This window comes from Sardina pilchardus, chromosome 16 (genome assembly GCF_963854185.1).
Source record: "Sardina pilchardus chromosome 16, fSarPil1.1, whole genome shotgun sequence".
NCBI lineage: Eukaryota > Metazoa > Chordata > Actinopteri > Clupeiformes > Clupeidae > Sardina > Sardina pilchardus.
The window spans coordinates 3,049,648-3,066,420 of record NC_085009.1 but is presented as its reverse complement, the minus strand read 5'-3'; the positions used below and the strand labels follow the sequence as shown (position 1 = coordinate 3,066,420).

The following is a 16,773-nucleotide window of genomic DNA, read 5'->3' as shown; positions in this document are numbered from 1 at the left end:
AAGTGAATTCATATCTCAGCAACCTTTGCACTTATCAAAACAAAACAAAGTACATGGACTCGTGACCCCATCGGGCGGACGGCCAAGAAATTTGGTGACCTTTGACCTCTAGGATAGCTACAATTAGCAAAAACGCAAGTTGGCTTGTAACCTTTGACGTGCTAGACATGAAACTTGGTCTGATGGCTTACAGCCACATGTAATTGCTGCATTGATCTAACAACGTTGAGTTGCCGTGTTACTCCGGCCTACTGCTTGGCCCCCTCATTGCTGCTTCCAGCTATATTTTTTCTTATTTTCTCATTTCAAATTATGAAATGAGAAAACAAAGCACTCTAGGTCAACCCTGTTGCGTTACATTTTCTATACAGTGGGGACTTTTGGCCTGGCCTGGATCACTTGACTTGACCACTGTTTCAAGCTGAGTTCTAGAATGCTTTCGGGCATCATCATTTGGAATCATCTGAACATATTCTAGACCCAGATAGCAAAACTACACTGGGACGGAACTGGGCCACATCTACCACAACATTCGGCACGGATCTGCATAATGGACCTGATCCGGCGTCCAAACGCACATCGGTCCAAAATTGTTTTGGATCCTTTTGACGGATCTGCGGCAGATATGAACTTGCACTCGTCCAGGTCCGTCCCAGATAGCAAAACACACCTACCACGACATCTGGCACGGATCTGAATAGTGGACCTGATTCAGCGTCCAAACGCACATTGGTCCAAAATTGTTTTGGATCCGTTTTACTGATCTGGTGCTAATAAGGGCTAAGATTGCTCCCAACAAACAAGATAACGTCCCGGCGATGATTCAGAGCATTTTAAAGAACGTATTTCTCACCGCGACGTAAAAAGAGGAAAAATCTAATTATCTCAACATTCACCCAACTTCTTTTAGTGCCGTTTAACTTTCCCCTCCCCCAAGTAGGCCAAGTTTTATCACGAATTTCATGGCGTGCGGTGATTATTACTGAACGTGAAACACCTGTCATTATTTTTAAGCAGACATTGATCTACAGCAATGATTAGCAATTACGTGCATTGTTTATATATATATCATACTGCTTTGTCTTACCTGATGATGCGGCTTGTTGAATCATGATCACGCCCACCTGATTAGATTGTTTGATAGTTAGCTGGATATTTATACTCCGTTAGGTCTGATACTTTCACGACTACGGTGTATTTTCCCCCTAATAAATTACTATGTCAATGGTCATATCTAGTAATGTTATTGTTCAAAACATCAGTGGAGTAGGTTAGCCTATAAGCTAAGTCCCAACCACATTGTTTCAAAATTCAAAACTAATATTTGCAATGCATGCTGGGAAGCAAACCTCAACAAAGTAGGCCTACACAAAATATAATTAAAGTTATCAGAGAATGTTTAGGTTATATTTTATATCTAAACCATGAGGTTTATAAAGACATCAAATTGTGATAAGCAGTAGCCTATCCTTAATTCTTCTGCAAAGTTTTTTTTATAGTGGTGACCAGTTGGGGATGTTGTGAATGTCTGCCTAAAGTAATATGTAATATGGGACCTGTATTGCAGATCAGTAGCCTACCACACAAAAGAAGCGGACCCGTAGGCTACCACACATAAGAGGCGGAACCGCATTACAGATCCGTCCCACACAATAAGCGGACCCGTACCACACACAAAGTACCACACACAAAAAAGTATATATTCTATTCTAAGAGGCCGTACCACACACAAAAAAAGTATATATTCTATTCTAAGAGGCGGAACCGTATTGCAGATCCGTACCACACACAATAAGCGAACCCGTACCACTAGGGATGTAACGGTATGAAAATTTAACCCCACGGTTATAGTGACCAACATTATCACGGTTTTCGGTGTTATCGCGGTATTTTAGAAAATGTGTGTAGGGCCTACAATATGTTAAGAAAGCACTGATAGGTGTACACAAGCTGCAATAGTTTAAAGGAAAATGTGACAGTGTTTATTACATTAAAATATAGGCAAACCCTTACTGCCTTCATCAGGATACCGGTCATTCACAGCAGTGGCAATCCTAGTCTCTGCTCAACCCTCCACACACAGAGAAAATGGCTTGTCTTGTTTCTATTGTATATTTTGAATTCATACACTTTATATATTTTGCTAATAGTTTATAATATCTGCATAATTACTTATAGCTAAACATATTCAGTATTTTGAATACTTCATATTGATTTTTAAACTATTACACTTGTCTTTAATGACATTACAGGGGTGTTGTGTAGGTCTAATTGAGTGCCTGTCACTTTAAGAGATACGTGAAGTAGGCTAATTATATAGACCTCTGAAGTTCGCCTACAAAAAGGATCCAAAGCTGCCATCTTTGCCCATATAAGGAGATCCGGGAGTTATTTGAAGCTAACTGCCTATGGCAAGTTGCATTGTAAGTTAGCTCTGGGGTAGCAAAGATCAAAGTGTGCCGTCTTCACCTACCGTAGATCACAGTATCCACTAGACGGCAGTGGACAAAACTGTCTAGCGAAAAACGTCTGCATTTCCAATGTCACCATCCCCAGGTGAGTTTAACAGGTGCGATAATTGAAAATCCCCATGTTATTTTCCCATAGAAAAAATCTCAAGATACCGGATCTCCTTATTTGGGCAAAGATGGTAGCTTTTTTGTAGGCGAACTTCAGAGGTCTATTAACCTTCATTCGGTTTTAGGAAAGTTGTCGTGCATAGTTCAAGGATGTCCGTTTTCATTGAATAAAATGAATGTTCAAAGAATTAACAAGTCAAAGAAAATATTGCTGGAATCATAGAAAAGATAAGTGTCTTGCAATGTTAACTTCTATGATTTTGGTGAGCACTAGACTACTGTAGGCTACTGATAGACATGACGCGTGAGCTAACGGGATAGTTACCTAGATGGAACTCTCTCAAGGTGTAAAAGTTTGCCAATGGGCTGTGTAGCTTTTTTCGGAAATTGAATTAAACACAACAGTAGGCCTAATGAACTAAATTCCATAGCTCACTGTAGGTAGGTTACCGTGGCATTGTGCTCACTTTTCCTTGGTTAGAAATGTTAAATTGGCTGCTTATAGCTTAACTTATGATCTGGAGTTTGGTATCTGTTATATCCAATGAGTGACACCCTGCGCTCAACATAAAACTTCACAGCATTCTCCTGATAACGTTAGTGGAATAGATTTAATGTGAACATGTAGGCCTACATAAAAAGACGCAGAGTGGCTGCATACAGCGCACGTTTTGGGGTGAAAATGTTGCGCCCTTTAAAAGCAGGTGTAGCCTTATCCAAATTGTGGTTAAATCCATCAATTAGACAATAGAATTAGTAAGGTAGGCTAACGTTTTGTTTCATAGTAGCCTACCAGCTTGTGTCAAAAACAGGCTCGGATGAAGCTGGGAGGAATTAAACACACGGTTACCATACCGTAGTATCAACCGTGATAATAATGATATTTCAAATGAACGCGGTAATTGTTATCGTCAACATTTTTATCATGGTTTACCGTCACACCGGTAATCGTTACATCCCTACGTACCACACACAAAGTACCACACACAAAAAAGTATAGGCTATATTCTATTCTAAGAGGCGGAACCGTATTGCAGATCCGTACCACACACAATAAGCGAACCCGTACAGGTTCACTTTTGTGTGTGGTATGGATCTGCCATACGGGTCCGCTTATTGTGTGTGGTAGGCCTACGGATTTGCAATACGGGTCCGCTTATTGTGTGTGGTACGGGTCTGCTTCTTGTGTGTGGTACGGATCTGCAATAGGGCTCGGGCACACGCCTTGCATTCTAGGAATATAGCCACCATGTTGGTAGCGTACCGAACGTAATATCCATTCATTCAGATGCAGAAGACAAGAAGCAGAAATATAGTATTAGCGATTCTTTTCCTCTTGCGATCGTGGGTTGCGCTGTTACACCCCACTACACAGCACCAAGAAGGCAAAAACTAAGTAACAGGAACACACTAATAGGTGGGAGTAAATCCATAGTAATCCATAGTAAACTAAGGAGTGAGGCTGCCAATATGGCTGTGCCCGTGAAGTTTTCACGTCATGATCCCGAGCCCTATTCATGGGTTTCATCAGGTCCCTTTCCACAGGTGTATACAATCAAGCACCTTAATTATCAATGCAGACTGCATGGTGCTTGATAGAGAGCCGAAGTCCCGCCCCTTCCGATTGCCTCCATGGGACCTATCTTTGGATTTTTTTTCAATGGCAGTCAATGGAGAAATATAAATTATTTTCTGGTCCCGATTGTCTTGTGCCTTGAATTACCCATATGATGTTTGTCAATTTTAATGACAATTTTTCATGTAAAGACATTTGAAAAGTATGTCGTAACTAGTGAATTACAACATTGTGAAAGTTCGTGTTTCCAATGACTACAAACACATCAGTCGCGTTAGTGACGTTAGACCAATTCACAGCCACGGGCGCCAGCAACAGGTCTTATTTGAGCTTCCCCCTTGCCGATGAAAATACCATGAGTCAGAGGATTAAACACATCAGATAAGTTGTATTTCATTCATAGACTGTACAAACACTACTGTTAAGTGACTTAGCTGGCAGCAAGATGTAACCGTTAACTAGCATAATAGCTAGCTAACTAGCACGCCTCTCGTTTGCTAGTTGGTGGCTCAGTTGGTGACGTGCATCGTTTGAGACGAGAAATGTAGTCCACTGAACGGATTCGCACAAAACTTAGATAACTTTTAAAGTCTAATGAAAAACAGAACTTTATTAATGTGAAAAATTATCTTTTAAATTCCCACACATCATATGTGAAATGCACGGTCCAACTCGAACGGGACCAAAAAATAATTGTTATCTCTCCATTGACTCCCATGCATAAAAAATCGTAAAATAGGTCCCATAGACCGGAAGTAGAAGGGCGTGACTTCGGCTCTCTATACACCTGTGCAAAGGGACCTGATGAAACCCATGAATACGGGTCCGCTTCATGTGTGTGGTACGGATCTGCAATACGGGTCCGCTTGTGTGTGTAGTACGGGTCTGCTTGTTGTGTGTAGTACGGATCAGCAATACGGGTCCGCTTATTGCGTGTGCTAGGGGTCCACTTATTCTGTGTGGTACGGATCTGCAATACGGGACCGTTTATTAGGTGAGGTACAGGTCCGCTTATTTTGTGTTGTACGGATCTTCAGTACGGGTCCGCTTATTGTGTGTGGTACGGGTCTGCTTATTGTGTGTGGTACGGATCTGCAATACGGGTCTGCTTATTGGGTGTGGTAGGGGTCCGCTTATTCTGTGTTCTACGGATCTTCGATACGGGTCCGCTTATTGGGTGTGATAGGGGTCCGCTTATTCTGTGTTGTACGTATCTGCAACACGAGTCCGCTTATTAGGTGTGGGCTACATCTGGGCCACAGTCAGATGCCGTAGGTCCGCTACATACGGATCTAAAGGCTTTCATGCGGATCCGGCCCAAAGGAAATTGCTATCTGGGGATAGACATTCTAGATTCTAAGTTGACTTCTAGAATGTACCATCATTAGAATGTTGGTAAAAGTAGAATCCTGAGGTAAAACCCTGAATCAGTTGGACCTGGCTACACCAGAGATAACACTGAGAGAGAGCTTTCTGCTGGAGATTTCACAAATCATTCATTGATTCACCTATTTGATATTGGCAATCCTGCCAAGGACAAAGGAGGAGTGTATTTTTTCATATTGGTCGAAGATGGAAATGAGAGGTGAAGCTAGAGGAGAGAATGGTTGCTTCTTGGGAGCCATGAGCGCCCTCTTGAACGCCATCAGACACCGGCTAAGACCAAAGCGAAGACGACAGAGGACCAAGAACCATCGGATCTGTTGCAACTCTGCTATGGCCAAGAAAAAGTCGGCAAAAGAGAGAGAACCGACCTGGGCCTATTCTGGGCTTAACGCCAAGCCGAGCAAGCTAAACCGTGTGGCTACAGGCACACCTGCTAACGCAGAACTCCAGGAAAGACTTAAGTCTTCCGTGCGGGCTTTTGAAGAGAAGCGCAAGCCACGCTGGGTGGTTCTCCAGCCTGCTGAACCAGCGGGTCAGGCAGAGGTAATGATGGAGAACACTGAGGCTGGAGAGGATCCTGCTAAACAACCAAGGGATATGGCAAGCATGAAGAACACTCAGCTTGGAGAGAATCCTCAGCATGGTGAATTGGATCTTCAGGCTGATGAACCAGCAAGTAAGAACACAAATAGCAGAACTTAGGCTATAACTTTAGCAAGTTTATAGAATATAGAATAACACGGATAATTCCTGACCACAGATACACTTTTAAACCTTTCCTAACAGTTTGGGTTGTGGCTAATGCCCAAATGTGGAGGGAGATGACCGGACAAGATGGTCCTGTCCTGGTCCTTGCAGTAAAACATTTTAGTTATTCCAAGCACAATCAGTGGCTAGGCCTACTTGGTAGTTGTTTTGAACCAAAGGCTCAATTTCAATGGAGATCGTCAAAGTGTACAAGTAGGGTCAATCTATGTAAAGAAAACCAAGTCACTGACATTGATGAGTGACTTGAATGACAAAATTGTGAAAAGAGTGAATATTGAATGTCACTTTTTTGACATGAGTGTTGTTGTAATTGTCACAGCTGGCCCTGACTCAATTTACCCTGTCCCATCTGACTGGACTCTTGAACACCTCATGGAGAATCTTAAGTCATCAGCAGACGATGACGAGGGAGACCAAGGTATGACCTTGCTTAAACTAGAAAATGATCATTAGAGCAGCACAGTGAGCCCAAATTATGTACTGCACTGTTTACCTGATACTGACAATGAGTGAATGTCAAATGTTGACTTGAGTGTTGGTGGTGTTGTTGTTTTTGTCACAGCTGGCCCTGGCTCCAGTTCCCCTGTCCCATCTGATTGGACTCTTGAACACCTCATGGTGAATCTGAAGTCATCGGCAGACAAGGAAGAGGGAGACCAAGGTATGACCTTGCTTAAACTAGAAAATGATCATTAGAGCAGCACAGTAAGCCCAAATGATGTACTGCACTGTATCTATGTACTGTTTACTTGATATTGACAATGAGTGAATGTCAAATGTTGACTTGAGTGTTGGTGGTGTTGGTGTTTTTGTCACAGCTGGCCCTGGCTCCAGTTCCCCTGTCCTATCTGATTGGACTCTTGAACACCTCGTGGTGAATCTGAAGTCATCGGCAGACAAGGAAGAGGGAGACAAAGGTATGACCTGGCTTGAAACAGGAAATGATCATTGGAACCGCTTTAATCACAGTAAGCCTAAATTATTCTTTGACAAATCATCAAATGTCAATGTTAGGTGGCCAATCATATTCAATGGCCACCATAGCAAAAAATATATCACAATCATAAAACCAGTTGAAAATGATTTAAATAATTATTAGCAGACTGAAGTTACAGACCATAGTCTGATAATGAAGAGGAGTTACAGTATTGTGTCTACCTTATAGTGGTTAAAATATATATCGCCAGTTTCCCTATACATAAACTGAACCTAACCTTAGAAAAATATAAATTATTAAAATTAATTTAATTTAATACATTCAAGTCAAGTCAAGTCAAGTCATTTTATTCATATAGCGCATTTAACGTGCACAGAGTACAACCCAAAGCGCTTTACAAAGACATTGACAGTGCCGAACGGAGTGGCGTAGTCGCCAGCGTACCCGTGTCAACAATGAACAAACAAATTTACAAAATCACAAAAAGATACCGGACGGAGCGGTGTAATGGCCTGCGTACCCGTGACACCAAGACATACAAAGACAGACACCAAACAAAAATGAACACATAATAAAATAACATAGATTAACAACACTTAGGGCCTATCCCAAAAGGCAAATATACTATCAAGTGTATTGATATTGATACTAACAAAATGAGTGAATGTTAAATGTTGACTTGAGTGGCGGTGTTGTTTTTGTCACAGCAGGCCCTGGCTCCAGTTCCCCTGTTCCATCTGAACAGAGTTCATCAGCGGATGAGACTGGAGAGGATCTTCAGCCTAAGGAACCACCAAGTAAGAACACAAATAGCTTTAGTAGGCTACCATTCTCCGTTTGATTTCAAGATGCGAGATCCGTCTCGCAATGCCTTAGGCAAGCTCACCATAGTTTAACATCTATTGGCACAGTTGTTAGGCTGCAGTATGTTGCACCTGCTAAACAAGTCTAGCGACCAATTTTGAGGGCAGCACCCCTTTGTTGAGCAGTAGAATAAGATCGCATTTCCTAATCTGTGAATAATGTCACTTCCCTTTATTTTGTACTTGGCACATGGACACTTTTTATGTATAGAAAATATATAGACATAAGAGAATGTACACCCATGATACTAGTCTATAATGAGGTGTGTGACATTCACCATAATCATTAATTCATCATAATCAGTCGGTGGGCCTTAGACCCAAAGAGTTTGAGAACCTGTGGAATTCACCATAAACTGATGATTTATGCCGACACGTAACTGGTTTCAAACTCTTTCTAACAGGCTGGGGTCTGACACATGACCAGATGTATCGGGATACGACTGGACAAGATAGAGTGGCCATCATGCACTGTAAGTAAACGTTTTAGTACGATCATGGTGATAACTTGATATGGTCAGTTTCCCGTATACAGTTTAAGATTAGCATATACTAAATGATTATTTTCAAAGGAATTCTTCATCTCCATGTTCTTTGGTCCTCTGCCAAAATTACAAAATAACAAAATGAGTTGATGCTGAATGTTGACTTGAGTATTGCTGTTTTCACAGCGGGCCCTTTCAGTTTCGTTGTCCCATCTAAATGGGCCTTTGACCATGTGAGTGGGTATGAGGAGCAGGACAGTCGTCCATACGCCATGGTCTTCTACTGACAGCCAAGCAGACGGCTACATCTACAGTACTACCACTCAACTGCTCAGCTGCCTTTTGACTAAACTACATGACATTACATTTCATATTACATCCATTAAAAAAAACTTTAATGGATGAATCGGTCTTTCGTGTGTGTGTGTGTGTGGCTTTGTCAGTTGTAAAAACATATTTTATTAGTTATATTACAGAGATGTTTTCCTATTTAAAAGTACATTTATATTTATAGAATCCAGACAATCCCCCCACACATTACAATATGTCTCCTGGCATGCCTTCTATGGTACATAATGAAAAACATGCAAAAATGTTCAAAAGATCTGCAATATTATCTTTGATATAAAGACTTAAGAAACATAAGACATCATTAAACGACAGTGTGGGTGCAGATGTATGATATAGCACATATAGATGGTCATTACAAAGATCAAAACACCATGCAGTGGTTATATCAGTCAAAAAATCTGAAATGACTAATCCTTGAGTATGCAGTCCATATATACGTAGAGTGATGGTAATGAAGAGAATACGCTGACATCACAGTCATAGCTTTAAGACTTTGTCAGAACTGTCAGTTTGTCGTTTAAATGCTATGTAGTGGGTTTGTGAAATCATACTTAAGGGGGGATTTTTTTAACTGTGAGAGAACCCACACCCAACCCAAAAATCTTTCTCGGCCCTCACCCCACACACCCCACAAAGGACAGGGATGGCCAATCTTCCAGTGTCTTTGTATCATTCTACTCTTCAAGAAAATGTAACCTTTTCCATGGATTCCTCAGGCTTTTCAGGGGCTGAAATGTAAACATGACATTTTGTAAACATAGCAGTCAATCAATCAGACAGAAAGAATCAACATCATAGATAGAAACTCTGTGTAGATTATTTAAAACCACCACATCAAAGCTACATCAATATTACCTGGAGATACTTGTGAAATGATAACAAGCTGCAATCCTGCACTAAGGCGAGGCAATCATCACATTATAGTAATCATATAACATAGATATTGTAGATGTTGAATGTGGGAATGGACCACTTCAGTGCCCTGTTGAAATGTTGGGAGATATTGATCTTTTAAAGCCTCTCAGTGTCCTTACATGTGTATGCTGTAATGAAACACTTGATTTGTGTTATAACAATATCATAAGCATGCAATGAAAGCTGCATCATAAATAGTCATCTCTGAAGTCCTACTGTATGACATGGTATCATCACTATCCAACAGAGGCAGCCAAAGCAGTGTACACAGTGTACAGGAAAGTGCATCTAGTGCAACAGCTTTTGGCTTTTGTTTTACATTAATGTCACATTTTCCTTAAGATGGATGTTTTCCCCCACTCTACCCTATGTCAGTATAGGCTATGTATTCTTTTTTTCTCTCACACATAGGCATTTCGCATTTTGCACTGTATTATTATTATTAGGGGCCAAGCAGCGAAGCTGCGAAGGCACCTATTGTGTTTCTTAGTGTTCTTATTATAATTCTGACATGGAAGTCAATGGCAGCCCATAGAACCGACTGGTGAAAAGTTGGGAAATTTGGCACACTGATTCGGGACAGTCTCATGATTCATGTCACCAAGTTTCATGTCGGCACCTCAAACTCTCTAGCGCCACCAACAGACCAAAGTTGGACGTGCGTTCACGCACGTAACTTTTGACCCGTTGGTCCGATTTTCAAAACTCAGGTATCGTTGGAATCCTTGGACCTGCCCAAGTTCAACGCACCCTATGACGTCATTTTCCGCCCTGATGGATTTTCCGCCATTTTGGATTTTAGCGAAAGTGAAACTAAAGCTTCACAGGTCACAAATTGTATCCTATCAACACTAATCTTGACATAGATCATCTTCAGACCATGTCTAATTCACGCATTGCTTTTGTCTTCAGAAGTATAACCGTTCTCCTGTAACAGCCAAACGTAATTTGCGGCAAAGCCGCCAAACAGGAAGTAAGCTCATATCTCAGCAACCCTTGCATGGATCAAAACCAAACTTGGTACATGGACTCGTGACCCCATCAGGAGGACGCGTAAGAAATTTGGGTGACCTTTGACCTCTAGTGGTCGCTCTAATTCAGAAACATGCCTTTTGGCCAAGATCATTAAGGGCGGCGCAAGATACTTCATGAGAAGCCACTTCCTGGAACCCGAATCGCAAGAGGGAGGGGGGGCAAAATCCCCCTTTATGCAGAGCTGCTCCATTGAAATCTATGGACATGACACGCATGACACACCCCCTTTATGCAGAGGAAGTGATCCCCGTTTTGCGCCCATAAAGGGCATTAAGGGCTTTTATTTGGATGTGTGGTGCCCCCAAACACGTAAAATCATGGTGAAATAACATGTTGAACTATATAGACATGATATGGAGGACGCATAAACGCTGCCTGAGGGCACCTATAGTACATGGACTCGTGACCCCATCGGGAGGACGCCCAAGAAATTTGGTGACCTTTGACCTCTAGGATAGCTTTACCTGTATTGGTCTGTGTTTGGATGAAGCAGACGAAACACCTTTAGGCCTACAGGCCTAGCCTATACAGATTTAGCTGCAAGGAATGCTCGAGTCTAGTAGCCTAAATATAGTTTTCTGCCAGGAAATATACGAAACAGATTCTGTTTGGGTTTTTTTATCTCTTCTAAACTCGCTCTATAGCAGAAGGCCTATAGCTGGATGTGCTGACACAGATGAAGAACCCTGGGCTGCAAGTAGGCCATTTTAATCTGCATTTTATTTAGATGCTGAAGCAGCTTATCACATTAAACATTGTGCTTTCTTAAAAAAAAAAAAAAAAAAAAAAAAAAACATATACTGCTTGGTATTATATTAGATTAGTGTAAAGTTACAATTGCAAAAACAATATGGAAATGTATTCAGAACCCTTCTTTTTGGATTTCATTTATGCTGCAGCCTTACAGGGGGGCTACACCAGATGCGTAACTGAAGCGTTCCGTTCGCGACGCGTAAAACCCATTTTAGAAGATGGGTCTATTTTTTTCGAATGTACGCGCCACTGTTGCGTCTGGTGTAGCTACTTCCATTGACTACAGTGATTATTAACTGCTACGACCGGCTGCAACATACGCGTCGCGAACGGAACGCTTCAGTTAAGCATCTGGTGTAGCTCCCCTGTTAGGTTAAACTTATTTCAATAAATGTATCTCCTCATCAATCTAACACTCAGTGCTCCATGACAAAGCAATAAACATCACCAACAAATCACAATCATAATCACTGTCACTCAGTTGAGTTATGTGCGCAAATAATCGGAGTAAAGCACCAATTTGAGTATTCTCAGAATTTGGACTATGCTACTTTATTTTACATGTTGTGAACAAGTAAATTCCGATTCCCAGAACCCTTCAGCAGGACAATTTTGAACATTCAAACAAAATATTCTGTTCCACAACAGTGTAAGTTGCCATAGAACTTCAATGTAATCAGAGTATTTTGGTTACATGACAAAGATACATTTTTATGAAATTGTAGTTCATTCGGAGAACTCAGTTTACTCTATTGGAGGGAAATCTGATTGTTTGCATGTAACCACACTGAGTGACTGACACAAGACACTTTACTCAAAGGTCACTGAGTAGAAACACATGTGGCAGACACTACAGCCTGATTTGGAGCCCGGAGCATTCCACCATTGTTCTGTGCAGGTTTTATTCTTTCTGAATGCAATGGCTCAGTATGACAATCAATGTAGAAATATAAATGGTATGTTAAATTGCACATCACTGCAGTTTATGCCTATGGTTATGGTTATAGTTATTTAGCAGACGCCTTTGTCCAAAGCGACATACAAAATTGTAATTATTATTTAAAAGTTTAATCATTATCTAATCAAGTGATTACTGTAAATATGACTGCAAAGCTTCCAATTCCTCTCTCACTCCTTACAGCACCGGTCTCTTCCCACAGTGCTTCCTCAGACCCAGACAACCTTGTCCACTCTCCGGCCCCTCCTGGACTACATTTCCCAGCTTCCCATGCTTCTTCCAGTGCCTCCTCCGCTGCTGCATCCCAGTGCGATCTTTCTCTCCAAGCTCCCCCTGGCTGCTGTAGGCATCCTCCAGGACCGCGTAGCCCTGGGAGGTGTAGCTAGCCTCCCTCCAGCTCAGCCGGTTTCCAGCCGGGTAGCCCCAGCCATGGTTGTAGGAGCGTAGGCTGGAGAAGGGCAGGGCCTTGTCCCACATGTGAATGTCAGTCACCTGACCTTCGAACCCTGATAGAGTCATTACTGGCGGGCCATAGAAATACTGCAAGGCAGAGACAACAGAGATGAACTCTGTTACAGTTTGACACAAATGGGGACTGACACTGTGAAGACATGCAGACGTGTACGTATGTGTGTGTATGTGTGTGTGTGTGTGTGTGTGTGTGTGTGTGTGTGTGTGTGACAGAGATAATTGGGATGTGTTTTTCTCCGCATATACATGTACACTACATTGCCAAAAGTATTTGCTCACCTACCTTGACTCACATATGAACTTCAGTCACATCCCATATTTAATCCATAGGGTTTGATATGACGTCGGTCCACCCTTTGCAGCTATAACAGCTTCAACTCTTCTGGGAAGGCTTTCCACAAGGTTAAAGATTGTGTTTATGGGAATTCTTGACCATTCTTTCATAAGCGCATTTGTGAGGTCATACACTGATGTTGGACAAGGAGACTGGCTCTCAGTCTCCGCTCTAATTCATCCCAAAGGTGTTCTACTGGGTTGTGCAGGCCAGTCAAGTTCATTCACACCAAACTCTGTCATCCATGTCTTTATGGACATTGCATGTTGCAACAGAAAGGAGCCATCCCCGAGCTGGGCTTGGGCCGTTCCAGTGAAAGGAACTCTGAATGCTTCAGCATTAACCAAGACATTTTAGACAATTCCGTGCTCCCAACTTTGTGGGAATAGTTTAGGGATGGCCCCTTCATGTTCCAAATAAATGACTGTGCACCACTGGACAAAGCATGGTCCATAAAGACATGGATGAAAGAGTTTGGTGTGGATGAACTTGACTGGCCCACACAGAGTCCTGCCCTCAACCCAACAGAGCACCTTTGGGATGAATTAGAGCAAAGACTGAGAGCCAGTCTCCTTGTCCAATATCAGTGTGTGACCTCAAATGCGCTTCTGAACGGGGACCCAGGTTCGAGTCCAGCCTGCGGTCATTTCCCGATCCCACCCCATCTCTCTCTCCGACTTGCTTCCTGTCTCACCCTTCACGGTCCTATACAAGTAAAGGCAAAAAAGGCCAAAAAATATACAAAAAAAAAAAAAATCCCATAAACACACTCCTAAACCTAGTGGAAAGCCATCCCAGAAGAATTGAAGCTGTTTTAGCTGCAAAGGGTGAACCGCCGTCATGTTAAACCCTATGGATTAAGAATGGGATGTGACTGAAGTTCATATGTGAGTCAAGGCAGGTGAGCAAATACTTTTGGCAATATAGTGCATGTGTGTGTTTCTCACCTGGCCCCTCCACATGCCTTTCCTGACACTCATCTTCCCGTCCTTCCACAGCTGGGTCATGCCTGTGGCCGAGTCCCAGGTCACACACAGGCTGGTCCACGGAGAGAGCTTCCCAAACGAGGGCACCTCCGCTACGGTGTTGAGGATCTTGGACGCCTGGCCCACCTCCACGGTCATCTCGTCGTGCCCGTAGGGTGACGTCCTCACGGTCAGGGTGGGGCTGTTGCTCATGGTCATGGTGAAAAGAGCAGTGCTGGGCTGGAGCTCACTGATGATGCGCAGGCACACAGTGAACGCCTGGGTGTCTTGGTAACGGGGGAAACCGCGGAATGTGATGACACTCCCAGACATGATGCTGAACATGCGGCCAGTCAGGTCTGTGTCCAACAGCACACACACAAACACACACATCAATTCTCCTAATGTACAGCTACTCTGTATCTAAAAATAACATGTATAACATGTATAAAACTGTATGTATATGTAGGCTATGTGTAGAATAAGATATATTATAAGAAACACATCTCATACACTCAAACACGCACTCTTGGAAATAAACATACACATGTAGCCTACACATTGAAAATTATATTGGATAGGTGTGTGTGTCTGTATGTTTTGTTACCTTGACCTGGGGGAGGGCTTGATGTCCAGCGCCACCAAGGTGTGGTTGTCCATCTCCAATCTGTTTTAATAGATATTAATATGTATATTAATATCATTATTTGTACATATATTTGTGCTATCACTTTACCTGGATACAGTAGTTCATCAACAGAGACTTTACAAATGATTGTTGAAACCCAAGTTCACTTTTTAGAATCGTTGAACAACCTCACCTTAACCAAACACAACCCCTACACTAACCAATTAGTTGTTGTTAATGTAACTGTAGCCAGCTGGTACTGTACATAGTATTGTACATCGTGTAAATCTCACTCTTGATACCCTGAGTCATGTAAAGTGTGAAGAGTGTACATTTAAAGAGTAAGGTACGTAGAGTAAGTAAGTTTGACCTATTTTTTAAACAGGCATTTAAAATACAGAGTTGTGTGTGTGTGTGTGTGTGTGTGTGTGTGTGTGTGTGTGTATGTATGTATGTTTGTGCATGCACGCGTGTGTGGCCGGTGTATGAGAGAGAAAGAGAGCAGAAGGCAGACCTGTGAGAAGAAATTCCAAATGTGATAGGCATAGGCTTATGTTAACTTCAAGAATAAAAAAAAATACAAATAAAAGACTATCTACAAATAAAAAAAATATGCATGTTTACAAATACTCATTTAATATATATATATATATTAACAAATAGGCTATGCCCCTTTACCAAGTTCAAAATGCAGACATGCTTCAACCACTGTTGGTCTGGAGTGCCTGCAGTCCCTTCTTGTTGAAACACTCTGCTTTCCTTCGTGTACCCTCCGTACTAACTGCTTTCAGTATTACTGTACTTTGCATTGTACAGAGCAACCAGTCATCTGTTGTTTCATGCCAAAAAACGAATACAAGACCGAACCAACCTTCAGTAGTAGGCCAAGTACCGGTAGTCGTAGGCCAGGTAGCAGGCCAAGTAGTGGCAGTAGGTGGATCAGTGGCAGTAGTCCAAGCAGGCCAAGCAATGCTGCTGCTCACAGAGGCCGCTAGTATGAACACCAACCATAAACTGGAGGCCAGAGAGAGAGCCATTGTTCATGCGTCCTTGCTGTCTACTGTTTGAAATCAAGACCTAGACAGATCTCTGAATAGCTTTGTTGGTCTGCAGCTGGAGTTTCGTTTCTCTGTAAATGCTCTGTGGGCTATCTGGTCATCTGTTCAGTCCAAATTTGGGAAGTAAGACTTGCTTTTATCACTAGTGGGAGGAGGATAGGCATACAGCCCACCCAAGACCTCTTTTTTTTGTACTCACTTCATGGATAGACAGGCATAACATACTTTACACAAAAAGGAAATATGTCTACAAAACTAAAAAGTGAATAAAAACACATTTTCCTTTTTAATTACCATTATGATATGATGCAATACAACCCATTCAGATTGTGTGGGGTGTTTTGTGGGTTCACGCTTGGCTATGGCGAGTGAAGATTTGCTTTTGTTTATCCCGAATTCTTGACAGTGTTGACTTCCCACTCTCTTCTCCAGGCTCCTCTGGAATGTAGACCACTTGAATTTAAGATCAACAACTAGATGGAGGACAGCCGGTAAAACTGAACTAATTGTATAGTAAATGCTCTGATATCCTACCAATATATTACATCAACTCTTCTTGTCTTTGAGAGGCTAATGTTTGCAAATGTTTCCATAATAATTGATAGAACAGGGATCATATTCTGTATTGCTTTGCAATGATACCAGATCTGGGAAAAGAGAACCAATAGCAGTAGAGACGGGAAGGAAATGGGGAAGGACATTCTTGAATAT

At 42.0% G+C, this 16,773-nt stretch overlaps 1 protein-coding gene across 1 annotated transcript; it reads right to left on the bottom strand.

Moving 5' to 3' along the window:
• Positions 1 to 12,022: 12,022 nt before the first annotated feature.
• LOC134060246 (serum amyloid P-component-like) lies at positions 12,023 to 16,142 on the bottom strand. The gene is made up of 4 exons (XM_062516883.1): positions 15,876 to 16,142; positions 14,984 to 15,043; positions 14,359 to 14,735; positions 12,023 to 13,146 (listed from the first exon to the last, which is right to left on the bottom strand). The coding sequence occupies exons 1-4, from the start codon at positions 16,039 to 16,041 to the stop codon at positions 12,784 to 12,786; spliced, it is 966 nt and encodes a 321-aa protein (XP_062372867.1). The 5' UTR covers positions 16,042 to 16,142; the 3' UTR covers positions 12,023 to 12,783.
• Positions 16,143 to 16,773: the final 631 nt, after the last annotated feature.